This window comes from Musa acuminata, chromosome BXJ3-2 (genome assembly GCF_036884655.1).
Source record: "Musa acuminata AAA Group cultivar baxijiao chromosome BXJ3-2, Cavendish_Baxijiao_AAA, whole genome shotgun sequence".
Classification (NCBI taxonomy): domain Eukaryota; kingdom Viridiplantae; phylum Streptophyta; class Magnoliopsida; order Zingiberales; family Musaceae; genus Musa; species Musa acuminata.
The window spans coordinates 4,527,678-4,550,040 of NC_088350.1; the positions used below are offsets into that span (position 1 = coordinate 4,527,678).

At 36.9% G+C, this 22,363-nt stretch overlaps 1 protein-coding gene across 1 annotated transcript; it reads left to right on the top strand.

Moving 5' to 3' along the window:
* The first annotated feature begins 8,522 nt into the window (after positions 1-8,522).
* LOC135632007 (probable protein phosphatase 2C 33) lies at positions 8,523-19,980 on the top strand. The gene is made up of 7 exons (XM_065140250.1): positions 8,523-9,044; positions 9,133-9,304; positions 9,384-9,601; positions 9,699-9,806; positions 9,877-10,002; positions 10,119-10,348; positions 19,460-19,980. The coding sequence occupies exons 1-7, from the start codon at positions 8,826-8,828 to the stop codon at positions 19,671-19,673; spliced, it is 1,287 nt and encodes a 428-aa protein (XP_064996322.1). The 5' UTR covers positions 8,523-8,825; the 3' UTR covers positions 19,674-19,980.
* Positions 19,981-22,363: the final 2,383 nt, after the last annotated feature.

The following is a 22,363-nucleotide window of genomic DNA, read 5'->3' on the forward strand; positions in this document are numbered from 1 at the left end:
AAGCTCTAGCAAAGTCTTGTTTTCAATAGCTTAATTGTTCACCTCCCTCTTTCTCTTTAAAAAAATATGTAAGAGTGTGAACCACTTGTAAGAAGGTTATAAGAGAGGTATTTGGTCCTTCCCCTTCAAAGTGATTTGCTAGTGGAAGTTAGGAGCCTTATCGAAGAAGGCTTTGAAAGTGGATGTAGGTCATTTGACTGAACCACTATACATCGTGGTGTTCCTTGAATGTATGAGTGTTTAATTTTTTGAACTATTTTTCTACTTATCTGCAAATCATTCGGTTTTCATCTCCCTACTCTTGACTACCTTTACTCGAGCTATTTTAACTAAGTCATCCTTTGTCGAATCAAAATCTCTACACATTTATGAAATCGATTTCAAACTTACGAGTTTTAATTCGCTGCACTAATTCATCCCCCCCCCCCCCCCCCCTCTTAGTGCCGCTCCGATCCTAATAGTAAACTATGATCGGGATTATTTAAGATATGTGTTTAAAAGTGAATCGGTCTCATCATCGTGATCTCATCACGATCCGATTCCCATTGCACAGATCCAAAGACATCACAATATATATATATACATATATACAACAAGCAATATAAAGTGATAAATACCAAAATATAATAAGCAAAAAGACTGTATGTCAAGTCATACGTGTCATCACTCACGTAATTGGCTTGTAGGGCACTTACGACTAGCACCAAGTCATCATCATAGTCCTCATCACTTGAATTTTATTTGAAGTGGTCTTCATGAGTTATCAGTGTCATATCCTTCCTATTCTTTGGAAGGTTATTCTTAAGCTCTTCATGAGTATTGCAAGTCATCTCATAGGTCATTAATGACATAATAAGTTCTTCGAGAGGAAAATTATTTAAGTCCTTGGCCTCTTGAATGGCCGTTACTTTAGGGTCCTAACTCTTTGGAAGGGATCTCAATATTTTATTAACAAGTTCAAAATTAGAAAAACTTTTACCAAGTTCTTTTAGACCATTGACGACATCCGTAAACCGGGTGTACATGTCTTCAATTGTCTCACTTGGTTTTATCCGAAACAACTCATAAGTATAGACTAAAAGATTAATTTTCGACTCCTTTACTCTACTAGTACCCTCGTAAGTGATTTCGAGTATATGCCAAATATTAAAAGTCGTTTCACAAATAGACACTTGATTGAATTTATTTTTATCTAAAACGTAAAATAATACATTCATAGCCTTGGAATTTAAAGCAAAAGTCTTTTTCTCCAACTCATTCTAATCATTCATCGGAAGAGAAGACTTTTGAAAGTCATTTTCCATAATGTTCCATAACTTAAAATCCATAAAAATTAGAAAAATCCTCATTCTAGTTTTTTAGTAGGTGTAATCCATCCCATTGAACATGGGTGGACGTGTGATTGAGTGACCCTCTTGGTTGCCGATAAATGTTATCTCTCTTGAATTTCAAATAAAAATGAGAGTGACCTTACTCTAATACCAATTGTTAGGATCAAGAGCGACACTAAGAGGGAAAGGGGGGTGATTAATGTAGCGTAAAAAATCATCGATTTTGTAAGATATTCGTTCGTTGAAAACCTATCTTTATTTTGATATTCTCTAATGATTAGTCTATCTCTAAGAGGTAGATTTATACATTAATAAGGAGCTTGACTGATTGAGAAATTAACTCTTTCGATCCCTCTATTTCTTGAGGAGGATTCTTAAGCGAACCAAGAGATGGATGAATTGAAGAATTATTTTCTTAAGGCAGATCGATCATAGGGGGATGTGAGTCTACCCTTAGGTTGGGGGTTGGAGTTGGTGGTAGAATTAGAGTTGGAAAACGGAGTGTGTGGAGTCAAGTGTGCCCCTTGTGTGCTAGTTAGGCTAACTACAGAAGGTAAAATGCTACAGACCAGAACACTCCCATTAGGAATTGGACCTGTTGAGTCAGGTTGTGAAAAGTTTTGATAAGTACAATTACAGTTGAAGCCGATGGAGTTGTATGTTGAGCGATTGATGGATTGGTTGTTGAGTCTTATAACAATCAACAAAAGAGTACAAGATCAGGTAGTTGGAAGGTAGGGGAAGCAAGTCTAACTAGATGTTCGGGTTGAACTCATCTTGGGAGAATTAAGATTAGTGGGTTTAGTAGGGGGGCATTCAACATGGTTAGATTTTAGGCTACTTTTCCTGTCTTATCTCTATTTTGATATTCTCTAACCGTTAGTCTATCTCTAAGAGATAGATTTATACATTGGTAGGGAGCTTGAATGATTGAGAAATTGACTCTTTCGATTCCTCTACTTCTTGAGGAGGATTGTTGAGCGAAACAAAAGAGGAGTGAATTGAAGAATTATTTTCTTGAGGTAGATCAATCGTAGGGGGTTAGAGTTGATGGTAGAATTAGAGTTGGAAAACAGAGAGTGTGTGGAGTCAAGTGTGCCCCTTGTGTGATAGTTAGACTAACTATAGAAGGTAAGATGCTATAGATCATAACACTCCCACTAGGAATTGGACCTACTGAGTCGGGTTATGAAAAGTTTTGATAAGTACAGTTACAGTTTAAACTAGTGGAGTTGTAGGTTGAGCAATTAGTAGATTGGCTATCGAGTCTTGTAACAACCAACAAAAGAGTACAAGATGAAATAGTTGGAAGGTGGGGGAAGTGGGTCTAACTATATGCTCGGGTTGAACCAATCTTGGGAGAATTAAGATTAGTAGGTTTGGTAGTGGGGCATTCAACATGGTTATACTTGCCCTCCCTTCCCCCCATTCATTCAAACCGTCGGGCAGGTTTAGACTAGATAGTCCCGTGAAGTTTCCTTAAGGTATTTTGGTATCTAAGCTAGGGTGATGATCCAAATCCAACCAAGGTCCACTCTAAGTATACCTTAGTCCTAGTCACAGTTCATGATATGCTAATTGTTAGGGGCATTCCCAACGAATGCCCCTGTTCCCCTCTCTTGCCATTAAGGCACTAGGTATAATTGTCTCTGTGACAATCAAGTTAGTTTTAGGGATTCATATCATTTAGAATAGTCGGACTAGTCAGTTAGAGTTGATGATGAATTGTATTTGAAAATATATATAAGAGTCCTTTTTATAGGTGGCCTCAGAGACAATTATACCTAGTGCCTTAATGGCAAGAGAGGGGAACATATGGTGTTTTAGGTATAGGTATGACATAATATTTGCCACGCTTAATGCCCACATTATCTAATTATGCCAATCATGTTCAGATGGTCGACTACTATGTCTCATATTACCCAATGTGTCTTTAGATTCAACTATCACGTATTGGTCATGTATGACCAATGTGATCTTCTGACGATCGACCCGTTGGCCATGTGTCATCATATGATGGTCACGTGTCTATCATGTTACACTTTACTATCAACCATATGATTAGTAAGCATAATAATGGATTATTTTAACCTATGAATTATAACCATAGTTAATTAATTTCATCTTACAATCAATAAATGTACTATTAGGCATTTTTAGCCTACATTCAACAACCTACTGTAATAGTATATTAAGCTTGCAATCAACAATTGGAATACATGACCTAATTGTAGTAGTAGACGATAATAAATATCAACAATGATCTTTCATCAATTATATTAAATACACCAAAAAATATTGTCTTCAATATTCATGTCAATCATATACACATTCCAAAAAGAAAGATCAATTTAATATGAGTTCGTTGTTCTCTGCTCCTCAATGTGTAACACCTAAATTGAACAAATATTAAAAATTAGATAATTTTTATATGATAATATGAAAAAAAAAATCACATTTAAGAACTTATTTTGTGTGGATGTTATATATATTATCCCAAAATATGTATCTAAACATTAAAAAAAGCATGTGATAAACCATAATTCTTGATATCATAAAATTTAAACAATTATAGTTTTATTCCATGACAAGATTATATCCCACTCAAACCCACGCAAACAAAACATTGTAAGCTTAATATTATAAAATTTTACATTGATCATTTATTCGAGAAGTTCTTTTATATAGAAGTATTTGCAATTGAGCTTGCATCTCTTAAGTATTCTTTTCAAGTTTTTTCTTTTAGTTGGTGAATTTCTTATCTTTTTCGTTATCGTAGTACATATTCATTAATGTCATACGAAGGAGATGGAGATACTAGTCCCCATTTATTTGGTCATATTACTCAGAAACAAAGTCCTCATTCAAAGGAATATTACTTGCAGAGAGTTCAAGATGTTGTGCCATTAAAATCTTCATTTCTTGCAACAAAATCAAACAACAAATCAGTATTTATTCCTTAAATCAATAGAAATGAAGAAAACGAAATCTAAATGAAAAGCTTCAGATGATGCATATAATTATTTTTGCTGCAACCTCATCAATTGGCATCTTATCTTTTTTTCTGTTTTTTACGGCTAATGATAAAAATATCATCTCTGGCCAACTTTTCACCACTCTTAACTTATTGACATAAATGATGTTAGCAAAATTGAATGCAAAATCTTTGATTATAAAATTAGTAAAATCTTTAAAACACATAGTAATAAATAAATGGTTTAGCTTCTCATCAATCAATCTAACATAACTTTTCGTTCCTAATGTATACATACCTAAGGCATTTATTTTCGCTTTGATCTGTTAACCTTGTTTTTCTTACTAAGATTCAGAAATATAAGCTTAGAATGCTAAATAAATACGAAAGTAATATATACTTGTCCCTCATTAAAATTTGAAAAGGTAACAACAACAAGACTTGCTTATTGATCTTCGTTAACTCTTTGAGAAATATTACTCAAATGATACAATATGGACTTTGAGTTATTATAATGGATGGCCTTTAAATCACTTTTTGATCGATTGTAGTATCCACTTAGTCATATTTGTAATATGAGAATAATCAAACTTTGCATACAAAAGATATTATGAACGTCAATAAATAAAATATGCACTAATAGTTGAATATGTGTGATAGCTAAATTGAAAGTAATTAGTACCTCCACAGCCTGCACCATCTCTTTTTTAAACAAATTTGGTATTTGTTTCCATGATTTGCAATTTAATGATGTAATCTTCACATTTCTAGCGATTGTGCCAAAAAATTTTCCTTCAAGACCATCGGGTTTGTACCTAATTAAATAGAAATATGCTCTCCAGGTGATAATTTCCATGCATCAGTTAGATGAGTATATGCTCGTGTCTTCCTTTTTTTATCGCAATATTTGTCGATAAAAAATGTTAATGAAAATATGATAAAAGTAAAAAAAAATAAAAATGAAGTACCAAATTGATAGTCATTTGGAAAGCTTCTTCCTCTTGGGATTTCTCACCATCACTTGTCATGGAGCTTGATTTGATTTAGGTATTTTTTGAATACTTCGCCTACTTGAGCTTTAGATTGCAAATTAATCTTTACTAAGAGTGAACACATGTGTGCATTTAATCTTATCCGTCGACAACGTTAACCGTATAAGAAAACTTCAACAAAAATAATAATAATATATCCTAAACAAAATTCTAGTGATGCAGAGATCTCTTGAACTTTACGAGACCATTTAATTAATCACACGTAGCAGTTGTGATGCCAATCTCAATCGTACAAACACATCCAACAAAACTTGTGCACTGTTCAAGAAAACTCATTCTGATATTAGAAACTGAGTAAATACATTAAGAGATTTGGAGATGAAGCAAAGGTCGGGATTTTGTTTTCAATAATTTCTAAGTAAGTATATGCTTATGGTCATAAATTGTGTTTAAAAAAGATTAGCAACAATCTTTCACAATGTCATCTCCCATTAAATATATTTTCAGGAAGATTAGCAATGAAGAATGAAGAAGAATCCCAACCAGACACATGGAATAATACCCCCCAAATAAAATAAAATAAAATCGGATAAAATACTTCACAAAATAAATCTAAGGATGCACATCTTTTAATCAGATCAAATCTAGTTTGTTTCTTCTTTTTTCAAGTTTTACCCCAACACAAAAAAGTCCATCTCTTACCTAATTTCAAATCTCCAAACACGAAGGCGACCATTTTATGAATCTTTAAGTTAATTATTATACACAATATTGAAGTATAAAGAATTACTTGATTATCTTATTATACGCAATATTCACCAACGTTGGAGGTACTGTTGTTTTACTTATTCATCGTCTTGAATATGAAGCCCATCAATGTAAAAATTCTTGGGAGCAATTGCAATCCATTGAGATCTATTTATTACAAACATGCAAGGAGTCGAGGAGATCATATGAGATATAGCAACAAAGGGAGAAGGAAGGTATTCCTATGCTGATATCTTTTGCTTGTCACCAAAAAAGTATTCCGGCAGTAGTAAGTCATAGCACAGGATCTTAAACCCTTTTGCAATGACGGCATAAATAATTTGGACTGGCTTACTTAAACTTGGCGTTGTGCTAAGAAACAAAGACTAATATCCTTCTCTAGATCGTACAAACAGGGATGCCATGACTGAATAATACCTGAACTTAAATCAAATAAATAGTTCGTAAGCTAGTTACCAATTTTCCGACTTTGATGATATCCGCGTTATGTGATCACGCTATTTGATGATCTTCTGTTAGATCTGAATGTCTAGTTTGAGATATAAAGCATAAAAGAATAGTGAGGCAAAGATCTCTCATAAAGTAGTTTGTGCACAGGCCCTAATAATTGCGTTGCTTGCCTTCCGTTCTCTTAATGATTTCAGCTTTTACTTTTTTTCACATGAACTTTGTGTTGAGGCCATCATCTGGCTGTGCCCCCCCCCCCCCATCTCACGAGGATACCTGCTTTAGCTATCATGGTGGAAGAGCATGATCTCGTCGGGCCCAATCTAAAGATTTAGAACAGGACCAAACGAAGGACATCATCCCATCAGATGGACACGATTTCTGTTGGTCGGCGATTTCAATCCTATTTGCGATGTTTGATACATTGCCACATTACCTCCACACAGCTTAAGCCGTTCCTTCTTCCTGGAAACGAAGTTGCCGGCAGTTGTCGTGCATGCGCTTCCACGGTGGCGATGATGGACGAAGGCGAGAAAGCTGAATGACAGCCAACTTTTCTCTGCTTCTCTCTCCTTTTTGTCTTGGTGGACGCATCGGCCTGCGCCCGAGTGGGAAAGTGACCCCCCGGGGCCCGCTGTCACGTGGTCGCGTCACCGAGTGGGGTCCGTCATGCGAGAAAACCGCGTGGGGGTGGGGTCCCGGCTGTTCCGAATAATTCCTATACTGCCCCTGCCGTTTATTTCCGTTTCTGAATTATGGAAGTTTTGAGTTGTAATTATCAAACAATTAATCTGTCTTAGTCTCAATTTTGTTGTCAAAAATTTTATATCACGCAACCAATTATTTTAATAATCAAAATCATCTTAAATCTAATTCAAATATCTACTTCTTACCCTAAATATAATCGAAATCTAATTAACGAAAATTCTAATCCAATTGTAGACATAGGTACTCGAAAGAATCCAATCCGCTCTCGTTGGTAACCTGGATAGATAGGCACGACAGTAATTCAACATCTGAGAATTTAAATTCAATTTTAATCTAAGGTTGTCATTTTTAAATATAATTGGAGTATCTATTTTCCAATACGACGCCGAATGAGGGCACTAAAGTCATTACGACTGAGTGGTCCCCTTGCGTCCTCCATCCACATGCACCTACAGAAGACTATACAGCTACAACCCAATCATGGGACGAGGTGTGGATAGCACAACCGGAAAACAACGCATTTATTAGAACTACCATATGACTCGGTCCCCCCACCGCATTCTTGGCTCACTATTTTCTCTCTCTCTCTCTCTCTCTCTCTCTCTCTTTTTTTTAAATAATAAATCCTGAGCGAATTTCAAAGATTTTTTTTTAATTTTTCTCACCGAGCTACTCTTTTTTTTTTATTTATATATATATATATTTCTGAAAAAGTGTTTCTTGTTTATCTTAATTTTTAAAATATCATCTTATAAGATAATCGAAGTTATTTACACTTATGAATTGATCCATAAGTGAATCGATCTAATCCCCATCTATTAATATAATTTATATTATTTTTAAATAAATTTATAATAGTTTTAATATCTTCATGAAAAGACACTTAAATGTATTCAAAAATATTAGTTTATAACTAAAATAAATAAGCTTAAAATTCAACAAAAATCATATCATCTAAAAAAAATAAGATTTCGAATAGATACCCTTATGAGTTTTGGAATTTTAAAAAAAAAATCAGATTTTTATATTATTTTTTAATAAATTTATAATATTTTTGATATCTCTATCAAAATACTATTTAATCTATTTAAAAAATATTATAATTAAATAATGAGATAGATTTTTACCCTATGCACCACGTAAATACTGTGAGAAAAAAAAAATACGTCTCAAAATGATCCAAAAACGAAGGTTTTTATTTTCTCGCGAATTCCTCCGTCCCTAGTGATTTTTTCGCTCTCTGTTCGAGACGACAGGGGAAGAGAGAAACCGCTTGACTCGACTATTCTCTCTGCTGTCGCTCTCGGTCTCTTTGGGCGTATTGGGTCCTCTACTTCTCCGTATTCCCAGTCCCTCTGGCATTCTCTCAACCCCGGACGTCGATTTCTGCGGCAGAAATTGCCGCTTCCAGTCGTCAAAACCGGTTCTTTGGTGAGGCTTTTCGTTCATAAAAAAAATATTGGATCTTGGATCGGAATGAGAGGGCAGTAATGTGGGTTGCTGGGATGAGATTGATGGGAATGAGCGAGAGGTGAGTGATCCCTTGAAGGGAGAGGGAATGGATTAGAGTTCATCGGGGGGCACCTCGGAGCCCGCCCTTCACCGATGGCGACCGACATACGGCCTCGAGATCCGGTCTTGCCACCTACCATGGTCCCTCTCGCGACTCTCATCGGCCGCGAGCTCCGCGGTGGCAAGTCCGAGAAGCCTGCCATCAGGTATGGCCACGCCGCCTTCGCCAAGAGGGGGGAGGACTACTTCCTCGTCCGGCCCGACTGTCTCCGGGTCCCCGGCGACGCCTCCTCCTCCTTTTCGGTCTTTGCGGTATTCCCGATCCCCCTTTCGGTCTCGGTTTTCTCGTACATTTTGTTCTTCTTCTGTATCCTTTTGCTTGACAGCTCTTCGTGGACAGATCTTTGATGGACACAATGGAGTTTCCGCTGCCGTGTTCGCAAAAGAGCACCTCCTGGACCACGTTATGAGCGCGATCCCTCAGGGAATCGGTAGAGAAGAGTGGCTTGAAACCCTTCAACGCGCACTTGTCGCTGGTTTTGTCAAGACTGACATCGATTTCCAGCGCAAGGGCAAGTTTTATGTTCATCTGCTTTTCTTCTTCTTGTTCATCTGCCCCATGAAAAATCTGAGCTTTTGTTCTTTTTGCAGGAGAGACTTCTGGGACGACAGCAACGCTCGTTGTCGTTGATGGGTGGACGGTCACCGTGGCATCCGTGGGTGATTCGAGGTGCATTCTGGACTCGCAGGATGGTGTGGTTTCATTGCTCACGGTTGACCATAGGCTAGAAGAGAATATTGAGGAGAGAGAACGGGTGACTGCTAGTGGGGGAGAGGTCGGAAGGCTTAATCTTTGCGGTGGCAAAGAGGTAGGGATAATAGAGATACTGATGACCAAAATTATGATATGACTGAAATATTCTGTCTCATGTGGATTGCCTGATTAATGTGCATGCTGATTCTCAGATTGGGCCACTTCGGTGTTGGCCGGGAGGATTATGTCTTTCAAGGTCAATTGGGGATACAGATGTGGGCGAGTTCATTGTCCCAATTCCACATGTGAAGCAAGTCAAGGTGGGTGCTACATGATTTGTTGTTGTTTATGTTATTTGAACTAATATGTTTTACTATGTTGAATGATCAGCTTTCAAGTGCTGGAGGACGTTTGATAATTGCTTCTGATGGCATATGGGATGCTCTTTCGTCTGAGCTTGCTGCCAAAGCTTGCCGAGGACTTCCTGCAGAACTTTCTGCAAAACTTGTTGTTAAGGTGATGACATGCATATGCAACCAGCCTCTGTTTGTTTATTGTCAGTTTCTTTCTGGTAACACTCTTGTGGGTATATTTTTTTGAGCTGATTTAGCTTGTATAATATACTGGTTTAGGAAGCTTTGAGAACAAGTGGCCTGAAAGATGACACAACTTGCCTAGTTGTTGATATAATTCCAACTGATCATACTCATCTCCCACTATCACCAAGAAAGCAGCAAAACAAATTCAAATCCCTTCTTTTCAGGAAGAAGTCACAGAATTTCAGTGGTAAACCTAATAAACTTTCTTCTGTTGGCTCTGTCGAGGAATTATTTGAGGAGGGGTCAGCGATGCTGGAAGAAAGGTACTGTTGACCTATTACTGTCATCCCCTTTCCATTATTATTCTTTCTTGTTTAGTCATTTTCTCATTTGCTATTTCTTCTGTTTCATAACTTCTTTTGTCCACTCTCTCTGTCAAGAGACTACTTTTTGAGTTTGAAGCCCTCATTATTTTCTTCATTGTGCTGGATAAATAAGTTGTCGAGGATATAAAGTCCACTTAAAAATGAGCAAAGGTGCTTGGAATTAAAGATCTTCAGATTTTCTGCCTCTTTATTAGCTAGACAATTTCACAGGCCATCTCTTTGACAAACTTAAATTATCTTGAAACTTGAACTTTATTTTTCATGGTTAATTCTTTTATTTATAGTAGATTTTTTTCAAGTTAAGACAAGATATTGATTTGTCGAGACATCTGAGTTAGTTAATACATTGTTACACAATTGACAGTTCTCATATTCGAGTTCATGTGTGATCATCATGTGTGTCATTTATTGTAAGGAAAATATATTTGGTTTTTAAAAAGACAGAGAATAATTATTATATTCTGTTGATATATACTTTGCTTCTCATTAATGGCAAATATGACAATCTTAGGGAGAAGAAGAAGGTTCTGTTGCATTGCATCGAGTAATTATGGGAAAACTTTTGCCAGTAATAATTTGAAAGAAAATGAAATATAGATTGAATATTAAATTGCACTTTTTATGAGCATTTTTAGAACCAAAATCAATATTGGAAGCAGGATCTTGTTAGATCAGATCAAATTGGCTAAAGATTAAGCCAAAATCAATATGGAACAATCAAACTCATCCTAGAATCGACCAGATGACTGAGAACAACAACACTAGTTGGTTCTGTCTGGTTCCCTACTTTTGGAAGGCTATGGATTTTACCTCAGATTTGGCCAATGATTTTGCTTGTTCCAGCTGATTACCAATATTTTTTACTATCTGATTTTGTCCAACTGCACTCTGTATCAACAAATATTGGTCAGATCAACCAAAATTTCAAGTTCTTTCACCTTGTGTTTACACTTGTGCCTACAGTTAGGAGAGCAGTATAAGTGTACAGCATCTCTGGTCATACCTATGCTGATCATTTGAGTTGGTTGTTACTCATCAGTTGCCTTTCTACGGAAGAATCTGGATCAATTTGTTTGGTTAGTCAATCAAAATATATTTTTTCAAATAAATGTATTTGTTCCCTCCTTTGGTTATATACATCTCTGGAAGATTGTATAACCATGACTCATGGATAATATATTATCCATAAGCCAAGGTTATACAATCATGGCTGTTCAGTTTGTTTGGTTATAGAATCATGAGTCATGCTCTACGACAATCTATCCTAGAGGAGATTGTTGACTTATTTGATTTGTTCCATGCAAAAGCATATTATCCAAATTATTTACAAGATGAACACTTTAATAGATATAACATATTGGATAACTATACAATTTTGAAGGACATTAATCAACCTCCACTTTGTATGGCATAAAGGCATGCTTTTGCCTTCAGTGTGCTTGACACCTTGTTATTTGCTAGTGGATATTATTTTTGTACTGATGTAATAGAGCATATATTTTGGTTAAGATGAGTAATACTTCTGTCAATAGCTAACAGGCCTTGGGTTGTATTTTCATGTGGTTTATCCTCACACAACATTCCTATGCCAATGCTACAAGCACACAACCTGCTTAATTTTCAACATTCCCTGAGATTTATCTCAGAACAAGGATGTCTTGTGGTCTATATACTTGGAATTATGCATTGATTATACATTCCCATTCAAGCTAAAGGCTTAATTTTTACAGTGAAGTTAATGTAAAAGGGATACATTTACCTAACCCAACTTAGTGTGCTTGAGGACTACCTGTATTGGAATTCGGCTAGTATGGTATTTGCTATACATTTAATCAACACATTGTCATGGACAGTGATTGAAAGAGGCGCTTGCCTAGGCGCTCGGGCGAGGCGAGGCGAGGCCCGAGCGCCTCGCTAATGTCCCAGGCGGCGCGCTTCAAACAGCCCAGGCGCTGGGCGCTTCGGGCGAGCGCCTAGGTAAACCAAGTGACCGAACCAGGATTTTAGGTTTGGTTCGGTCCTGATTCGGTTGTTAGTTGGTTCAATTGAACCAACTAAACCGATATAACCCTTACCCAACCCTAACCTGCTGTCGCTGCCGCTGCTCGCGCCTCCCGCGAGCCCTCCCGTTGCTCGTGACTCCCGCGAGCCCTCCCGCTGCTCGCGCCTCCCGTGAGCCTTCCCTCTGCTCGCGACTCCCGCTGCTCGCGCCTCCCGCGAGCCCTCCAACTGCTCACGCCTCCGGCGAGCCCTCCCGTTGCTCGCGACTCCCGCGAGCCCTCCCGCGAGCCCTCCCAGCTGCTCGCGCCTCCCGCGAGCCCTCCTGCTGCTCGCTCCTCCTGCGAGCCCTCCCGCGAGCCTTCCCTCTGCTCGCGACTAGAATTTTTATTTAAAATAGCATATTTTTATTTAAAATTTTAAATAATTATATTTATTAATTATATTATATATTTTTATATTTTAGCGCCTCGCTTCGCTCGGGCGAGCGCCTAGCGCCTCGGGCGTTTTTGGATCTTGGCGCCTTTTGGCGCCTAGTGCTTTTTAAATCACTGGTCATGGATTTACTGTTTTTCTAGGCTAATTTGTAAGGCACTCCTAGGCATGCACCGATAGAATCTAGTTTTCCATCGTGACGATCTCAAGGACAAAATACCTTGGTTGCTTGCATAAATGCACAACTTTGGTTGGCAAAGAATGGTCTCACATAATTGTAAGGAAACTTAATATTTTATGGCTCACTTTACAACATAATAATGCTAAAGTGGTGTCACAAGGCTTCTAAAGAGCATATAGAAAGGAAATATTTTCAGCTAAAAACTCCGCACAAGTGCGAAGAGGCTGACTTAATCATGAATGCATATCTCCAAGGCACTATTTGGCAGGGGTCTCCCTTTCATTTACCATATGGGGGATTCTAAGGTGCTGCAATGGCTAAGAAAATTTGATCAAGAGGGTTGTTGTTTACAGCTTTACCATCAGCCTAGTAAGCATACTCATGTTATGGGAAAAATTTCGATGTGACTTGGTTCAATGATCTCTGCAACGCCACATGATAGACACTATAGGCAACTGTCTTTGCAACTATAAAAACATTAACATTGACAGCACCCTAAGTCTAATGCTCTCTCCTTGTGATTCCTTTGATGCTTTTGTCTTTTTATACATAACCATCAATCTTTCATGATGTCATAAAGCATCTTCAAGTTCCTAGCTTGCTTTTACCTTGGGAATTTCTTACCACTTCACCAAGTACTCTGTCTATGTAGCTCCAATGGAAACAATGTGAATGCAATATGCTAAAATGGTTTTGGCAAAGTGGCGAACACCAAAGAAAGTATTGGAGCTGAGATCCTTGGTTTCGTCAACTATTATCGACGCTTCATAATTGAGTACTCGAAGACGCAGCTCCACTGATGGAGTTGCTAAAGAAAGTGCAACCTTGGCAATAGTCAGATAAATATGAAGCGGCATTCCAAGACATAAAGGCTACTGTGTTGGAAGAACCGGTACTTAAATTGCCAAACTATGGGAAGCCTTTTGAAGCCCAAACAAATGCTTCGAACAGGGTTTGTTGTATCGATGCATACTTCTCGGTACATGCGATACGTATTGGTTCGACAGGATACTAGTACACGGATCACCCTCTATCGGGTGGTACTGATCATTTGACTCCGTATCGAGGGATACGAGGTCTGTACAAGGAAATAATAGTTGAAATCCAACCATTATCGACTTGTACTAGTCAGTAATAGTCAAATTTCAACCATTACCGATCAAGGGCTAAGATTGCCCTGTTTCAAATAGTCAATTTGATTGTTTGAGGCTTAGAAAAGGGTTTTTAAATCCTTTCCTTCCCCCTCTTTTAATTCATTTCATTCTCTCAATCTCTTAATCTCTTTGAAACTTTTTTTCACTCCTATCTCTCTCCTAGTCTTATATTTTTACTCTCCTAAACTCAACAAAGTTATATTTTGTGGATCGGATCAAGTTTAGGAGGCTAATTTGGGAGGATTAAGAGGAAGAACACTCTAATCAAGAGATATGTATTCTCTTTCTAGATTTTTATTGATTTATGAGATGATTAAGTTTATTCTATAGATGTATGACTTAATGTCTAATATATTTTTTGATATATTTTTGATAGTAGAATAGTGTTAATTAGGGAGTAATTAAGGTCTTTAATGTTTTGATTAGTGTGTTTAATATTGATTTTTTCAAAATTAGACACCCAATAGGTCAAATCTTTATATTTCATGCATATTAAAGATTGGATCATATGTTTGTAATGGTATAATAGGTTTAATTAAGTTTTATTAGGTTTTTAATATTGTGATTAGTGATTTTAATGATGATTTAATCAAAATTTGATTGATATTAGGTTAATTTAATGTAATTAAAAAAGATATATGACACTAATTTTTCTTAATTTGTGTTATTTTTATTAAAATTATATTAAATTTATATTTATTTCTAACTTAAAAATCCTAATCTAATTTTTTTTCTATTTTCTATGTATTTTTGAAGGTTTTTTTAATGATTTTGGCTATACTGTCGGTACGCCCTAGCATGTACCATCGGTAAACCTCGGTATGTTCCATACCAAGCAAGGCTCGATACATTAGTACGAACTGAAATTGCAATCCTTGGCTTCGAACTTCGCTATTGGAATACTTATGCAAGAGAGTCACCCGATGGCCTAGAGCCATAAGCTCAACAAGACCGAGCAGCGGTATTCGATGCACGAGAAGGAGATGACAATGGTGGTCCACTGTCTACGAGTATGGTGGCACGACTCCCTCGAAACACAATTTGTGCTAAGGTCAGACAATATCGTGTTGAGTTACTTCCAAATTCAAAAGAAGTTCTCCTCAAAGCAAGCATGGTGGTAGGACTTCCTGGCTGAATTTAATATAACAATGCAATACAAGCCCAAAGCGTAAATGCCATAGCCGATCCATTGAGCAGGAAAGTGGAGTTAATGAATGTCATGCAATTAAAAGGCAGAGGCCAAGTAAGTCAACTGCACTCTAATTTCCTTTCTAGGATCAGGGATGGACTGTACAATGATCCCCAAGCAGTAACCCTGATGCAACTGATCAAAGAAGGCAAAACATTATGATTTTGGCCAAGAGAGACTCATCTATACAAAAGAGAATAGAGTTTATTTCTTCAAGTGAACAACCTGAGGCGTGAACTCTTGAGAGAGTTTAACTCTTGAAAGCCTACCATTCAGATTCGCAAGATGCTTCTCGAAGTGTTTTAACTCGGCTACCCTCCACCAAAGCCTCCTACGAAAAGCGAGTTAAGTCATTTTAGCAGATCGCAAGACAAAGCTACCCAACAGAACAGAACATATCAAACACTTGGTGAAGTTGCAAAAGCTTCCCTAAATAGAAGCCAGTTGGGAGCCTGAAGACGCCTTACAACACGAAGAAGCAGCCATCAAAGCTTACCAATAAGCATTGATGAGGGCGTCGACAATTTAAGTAGGGGAGAATGTCATGGATGTTTGTCTCGCACCTATAACACCTTTGTCAACGAATCATTTATCGTTTTTGTTTGCTTGTACATATGTCTGGCAGTATGTTTGCCTTATTTTTGTGTGTTTTTGCTTAAAAACTATGAATAGGAATAGTTGCAATGCTATAGAGCGATCGCTTACTAGAATGGGCAAAACTGCCCCAGAATTATCTCGTTTTCACATGCCAAGGTCTATTTTCTGTAGGCTATAGTGTTAAGCAAAATGTCAACCACCTCAGTACCCAAGAACCCTCGAGGTGGTGTAGGGCTGGATGGAGGTTTAGGATAGTGTTGAGCATTGATAGAATTCACAAATTCACACATTAAGCCTACAAAAACTTGCCTATGTGCTCGACACCCGATGAACAGTCATTGCGGACTTGTGACTATTCATTTGCCTTTTAAAGTCCTTGTTTTCTCCATTCTCTCTTTCTCTCTTGGACACCAAGTGTTTGTTGAATTGCTTGTAAAACTATCTCATGAGATGTCGGGACTTGTCCTTCACTTGTTTTCAAACTAATTAATTTGCTCTTTTACAGGTCCTTCGGGACCTAGCGAGGTTGCAACTAGTTGACCCTTTGTGGATGGATAATGCAAGAGTACCTCACAACCTAGGCAATTTCAGCTAAGTCCGTGATAGTTGAGCTGATCATTTGAGTCCAATTGTCGATCCAGCCCCATTTGATCTCCCTTTTTTATGTTTTAGTTTAGAAAACCATCGAATCGATGGTTCAAACCAAAACTGGAATCATTGGTTTCGCAATCCATAATTTTGATTTCCTAAACCTAGGAATCGAAACCAACTGCCCCTGGCTAGTTCCAGTTCGGTTTGGAACCAGTGAACTGCAAGGCCAGTTCAGTTTCAGTTTCGGCCCGGTTCAGTTTCGGTTCGGACCGAACTGTGGTAAGGGATACTTCTTTTTCATATAACTTCAGTACAAATTATTCAAGAATTGGACTACATTTAGGATCTTTGCCCAATCTCATTGGTTGGCCTAAAATATTGATCCAAAAGAACATTTATTCTTTGGGTTTGACCATTTACCTAGGGGGTCACGATTTGTGGAAATATAATTTTGAACTCAACAGTTTGAACAACTCTGTCCAAACTCATCCCAAGAATCTAGATTTTCAATCACGGACAATGCTTTGTGAAACTCCTGAATATGGAACCATGTTCTTCATGATTAGTTTGGCTACTCCACAAAGTAGGGATGTTGGAAGGAATGCATTTGAGAATCAGTTGCACAAATAAGATTGATCCAAAGTCTCCCCTTTTGACAAATTAGAGATATTGTCTAGCACAATGTTCACTTCTTTAATGACTAATGGAATAATTGTCCTCCTTTTATATTACCACCGATCAACCCTTCAAGGTCTTCCAAGGTTGCTCTAGCACGAGCCAAGGTCGTAAGGGATCTATGGGTTTCTGTCTCTCCATCTTGTCTTGCTAATGTTCAAGGCAAGTTCACACTAGATATCCTTCCCCATCTTTGACCAGTCAATGTGCCACACATTTGCGAGAGTGCCTTTGATAGCCTTGGTATTCTTGTCAAGTAATAGAAAGGACCAGTTTCAGAATCTTGTCTTTGCAAGAGATGGTCAAGAAGCAATTAGAATGAAAGTATAGTATTTTGCATTGGACCATTGTCCTTATGTATATTCTGCTGGGTTCTTGGTAAGTTTCTGGACTTCAACTTGTGATTAATATTTGGAATCAAGCTATACATGAGGTTCTTTCAAATTTATGAAGTTGGGGAAGTTGTTAAACTTCTTGGCAATTTGTTGATGGGTTGGAATTGAAAATGCCAAGTGAGGTCCTACAGGAAGCTTATGCTATGCTACAAATTTTATTCTATGAAGGAAATATGGGGAAAGTATTAGAATTTCCAGATCAATATAGAAAAGATTTGTTAGTTTTGAGTATTACAAGGAAATTGATTATTGGCTCTTAAATGCACTAAAAGCTTTTGTAAGAAATTTGATGCCTTTCAGCTCCCTTTTCTAATATAAGATAAAGTTAAAACAAAAGGGTATAAGAAGTGCAAGTTCAGAAGTTTGTAATAATTTTGTTAAATTAAATCATTTGATATTCTTTATCATGACCAATGTTAGGCTTATTTGTTACAATTTTGTAGGCTTTATTGAGAGGTATATATGCTCTCCACCTATGAAACAATGAGTATTTGGACTGTTAGGCTTTTATAACTTTAGACAAAGACATGTTACATATGCTGATTAAGTCTTGAATATTTTGCTATATGAATCTAATATTATTGTACCATGGAAAAACTACATCTTGTGAATCATTAATGAAACTAGTGATTGATGGTTGCCACATGGAACAGGGATCTAATATCCGATGTCCAGTGCATTTATCTGACACAGACTTCTGATTGTCACACTGAACAGCACAAAACAGATCAGACAGAGTGAATTGATTGCACTGACAGTAATGATGATCCTACAATATCTTAGTTGTCTCTTTTCTTTCAGTTTAACTAAGGTTGTGTTCAGTTAAAACTTCCGCTTCCTTGTCCTGGAAGACTTTGGCTGCACCCGCAACCCAAAGAAGAAAAATTAAAAAATAAAGAAAGCTTTTTTCCCCCTTTTGGAATTCTACATCACCAGTTGGCAGCTACTTCATTCAAATTAAAGGTAAGTGGCTGATTGATTCACTTCATTAAGAGTTGGACTTCCCTTGTGGCCACCTCCTTGGAACCATGCCACAAGTTATGGAGGCTTGAATCATTGGCTATATGAAACAAAATGTGACAATATAAGTGAGGACAACGCCTCATGGTCACAATCCATGGGGAAACCAAATTCTGCTTCTATTGCCTGCTGAGCTGATTGTTGGTGGAGGTGATGCCTATGGTGTCAGCAAATACTCCTATCTCTTTAATGATCTAGAATTACAGATGGACTAAGTTGTTGAGGTGCATCAGCTATTAATGATGCATCCAGTTTTAGCGGAACAGAAATGGTCAGGGAAAATCTTTTGGTGAAATAAGTTAAGACAGAGGCCACATTGAGCCACAAGTGATTGTAAGACTTCTTAGTTTATGAAGGAGCCTCAACGAGTGTCGAGGGGTATTGATATTGGTAGAGGATCTGTCCTGATAAAATTATGTGTTTTTATCATATAATACTTTATTGATGGAATTACGGAGTGCTCCAGGTATGATTTATTAACTTTTCTGCGATTTCTTTTTGCAATAACTTAGCACTTGATTTGTTTTAATTCTAGGTATATCTAATGATCAGTGAGTCACTCTTATATTATCTTACCACCAAAAATCATGTCCTGCATTATATCACACAGTTTGCTGTGAACAAATTAGGTCTCAAAGTTCCTAAGCTGTTTCTTTCAAATCTCTTATGAACAAGATTCAGCTGTCTAGTAGTAATCCAGGTTGCCATATAAGTAGCTCTCACATCATTGACATGAATAGACACGCATTATTCTAGGTACTGGAAATATTTCACACGGAAAATCAATTTCATTGTGACCAATTCCAAGTGCAGGCTGGGGAAAATTCATTTGAAGAACTCAGGGCATCTAAGATGTGCAATCTGCCAAATGGACCAGGCACCAAATAATGACCTATCGGTGACTTCTGTCGATGGCTTCTGCCCAGCATCGAACCCATGGGAAGGTCCATATCTTTGTGCTGACTGCTGGCGAAAGAAGGACGCCATGGAGGGAAAACGGCCAAGGGAGTCAACCATGTCCCGGTGAAGGTACTGATGGAGTGTGTCGAGTGTGTTTGTATTCAGCTGGGTCACTCTACCACTAAATGTAAAAAGGGTGAGGTGAATAAAGTGTTGGCTGTTGTCTGAAGGCTGTTGCTCAAGTGATGTTTGCTGAACTAACTGCAGTTCTATGAAGATTGTGATAGTGTAATCACTAACCCAATTTGAAATTTGTATGAGCCACTGGGAGTGCGATAGGTTTTTTTTTTTTTTTTTTTCCGCAACCATCATATCCAGCCAATGTCTATATGTTGTAGAGTTGTTCTCATCAATGTTTATAATTCTTCAGAGCATACGTTACTTGTATCGCAGATTTTAGAATGTGATGGTGGGTTCCTTTAAAGCTAACGCAGGGTTTATAGGAGTTGGCTGTGTTTTTAAGATATATGTTGGGAATTTGGATGCAGTGCTCATAAAGTTTAATCTCATGTATAAGCTGAATTCTGGGCGATCAGAGATCTTTCCAAGATGAATGCCTAAGCGCTGAGTCAATGTGTTGAACCCAAAACGTACATTCTATTTTGTAGCATGAACTAATATCCAGAAACAATATGTATTACCATCTCATAGTTACTGTTGAACAATCAAATGAGGATACCATTTGAACAATCAAATGAACTATATGAATATTCAAAGTTACTGTTGCAAATCGCTTTGTGGGCCTTACGGAAAGCAAAGAATGAGGTTAGAATTGATAATAATAATAATAAAATTACTCTCGTTACTATCTATCTATCCATCATAATATGTCTTAGTAACCGCAGCAGCCTCTTATGTTGAACGATTAAATTACTATCTACAAATAATGATCAATTTCGTTTAATTTTTTACTAAATGGGAGAAAGAAACATAGTCGAGGATTGTTCAAAATGAATTCAGATGAATTTTTGTTTGAAAAAAGTAATGATAGGGCATTGGTTTTGTTATTAAAGATGCTTTTGGCAATTATTTACTTACTGATCGGTAGGTAGGTATGTATATTGATGAAGGAGATGAGGATACTTGCAAGGCTCTTAGCGATGCTAGAGAGCATTTTGGGCAACGAACTATTAAAGGAGTACAGCTTTTATTTATTTAATCCTTTTTATTTGAAATTGATTCGATCCTACCGATGGACACTTTCCAACAAATGAAACATCTCACTTTTATGAATTTTGAAGACCATAGATAGTATTAGCAACTATTTATGAATTTTGAAGAGATATGAATTATTCACATTTATATTTACAATGAGATGAGTAAAGCAGCTCATTGCATTGCTGCCAAACCAATTTTGTAATATCCTCTACTTTCATAATAATAATAATAATATTTTTTTTGTTATGAATAGTTAAGCTTATCATTTTATTTTTTTAAGAAAAAAACTCATGTGTCTCTATTGAAATATATGGATTTGTTAGTGCATTATTACATTAGTGATGGACTTTATATTTGAATCCATATCTAAGGATCGCATATTTCATTGAATGCATTAAAAATAACTCATATGTATCATACACTTATCCACATGTAATCCCATCATGTCATGGCGTGCTTATGCATATGCCTATGTACAAACTCATTGGTATGGGATACATTCATATAATCAATCCATTTCCAGTCTCCTTTTGATGGAACGAATGACAAATTCTCGGAGGTAATAATAATAGTTACAACATTGATGTATAATGAATGGGTGAAAGTAACTTAGCAAAAGATAGATATTATTGAATACATGGGTAGGAAAAGCATAGATGCATCCATGCTTTTCTTTAGCTCCTTTTGTTCACGTTGATGTCATCCATGCTGCTGTTTCTCTATCAAATTACATCTCAGAATTTACCTACTCGTCCAAGACAAGGTCATCACATAAAAGATCAATCAATTCATGTCTGCGAACCCTTTCGTCCAAGACATCCCAAGTTGTTCTCGTGTTTGAAGCCACGAAGAAAGAAGAAGTCAGCATCATGTGCTCGCTCAACTAACATATCGGACCCAAAACCATCAGTTTCATAGTGATGTGAAATAAGAAAGAAAGAAAGAAAGAAAGAGTGCATAACACAACAAATACAATTTAATTTGCATGCGGTGGAGGAGTCGTCATCATCAACACAATCCACATTACATACATTAAAGAATGTCGTCTTTCGTTTTTTTTTTTTTTTTTTTTTGCAAAAAGAATAATTATTTTGTATTTTACATTTTTTTTTCCCAATCAAATGGCTGATAGATAGGTAGTTATGAATAAAATCGTATCATTTCAGCAAAATTACAATTGTCCTCCTTTTCTTTGTTTCATTCTTTCAACTCAAATACTAAATCTCAAATAGAGTTATTTTGGATGAATTCAGCCGGAAAAGGTTCTTTTTTTTTCTTTTATTTATTTTTTTTAGAGCATCCAATTTTTTATAATAATATCAAAGTGTCCTTCAAACTATAAACATGACTTTTCTTAACCCAAACTATAAACTATAGGGATATTTCAGTAAAAGGATAAAAGTTTAAATGTTCAGTGGAAGAAAAAAAATTCATTTTAAGAATTCACCCAATTATTTTTCAAAAATAATTAAGAATAAAGACCGGCCGGCCAGCATGATGAGAGAGACGGCAATTTGCATGTTTTTGTCTTAATTGCTCGGCGAAACAATATTTCTTCCGTTGACTGAATCATCCAAGAAAAGTTCCCCGTTGACTAAA

Bases quoted from the DNA above. Each gene is read 5' to 3' on its own strand.
- LOC135632007 (XM_065140250.1), top strand. From the start codon at position 8,826: ATGGCGACCGACATACGGCCTCGAGATCCGGTCTTGCCACCTACCATG. The intron at 9,045-9,132 runs GTATTCCCGATC...CTTCGTGGACAG, and splicing joins CCTCCTTTTCGGTCTTTGCG to ATCTTTGATGGACACAATGG. The intron at 10,349-19,459 runs GTACTGTTGACC...TTCCAAGTGCAG, and splicing joins TCAGCGATGCTGGAAGAAAG to GCTGGGGAAAATTCATTTGA.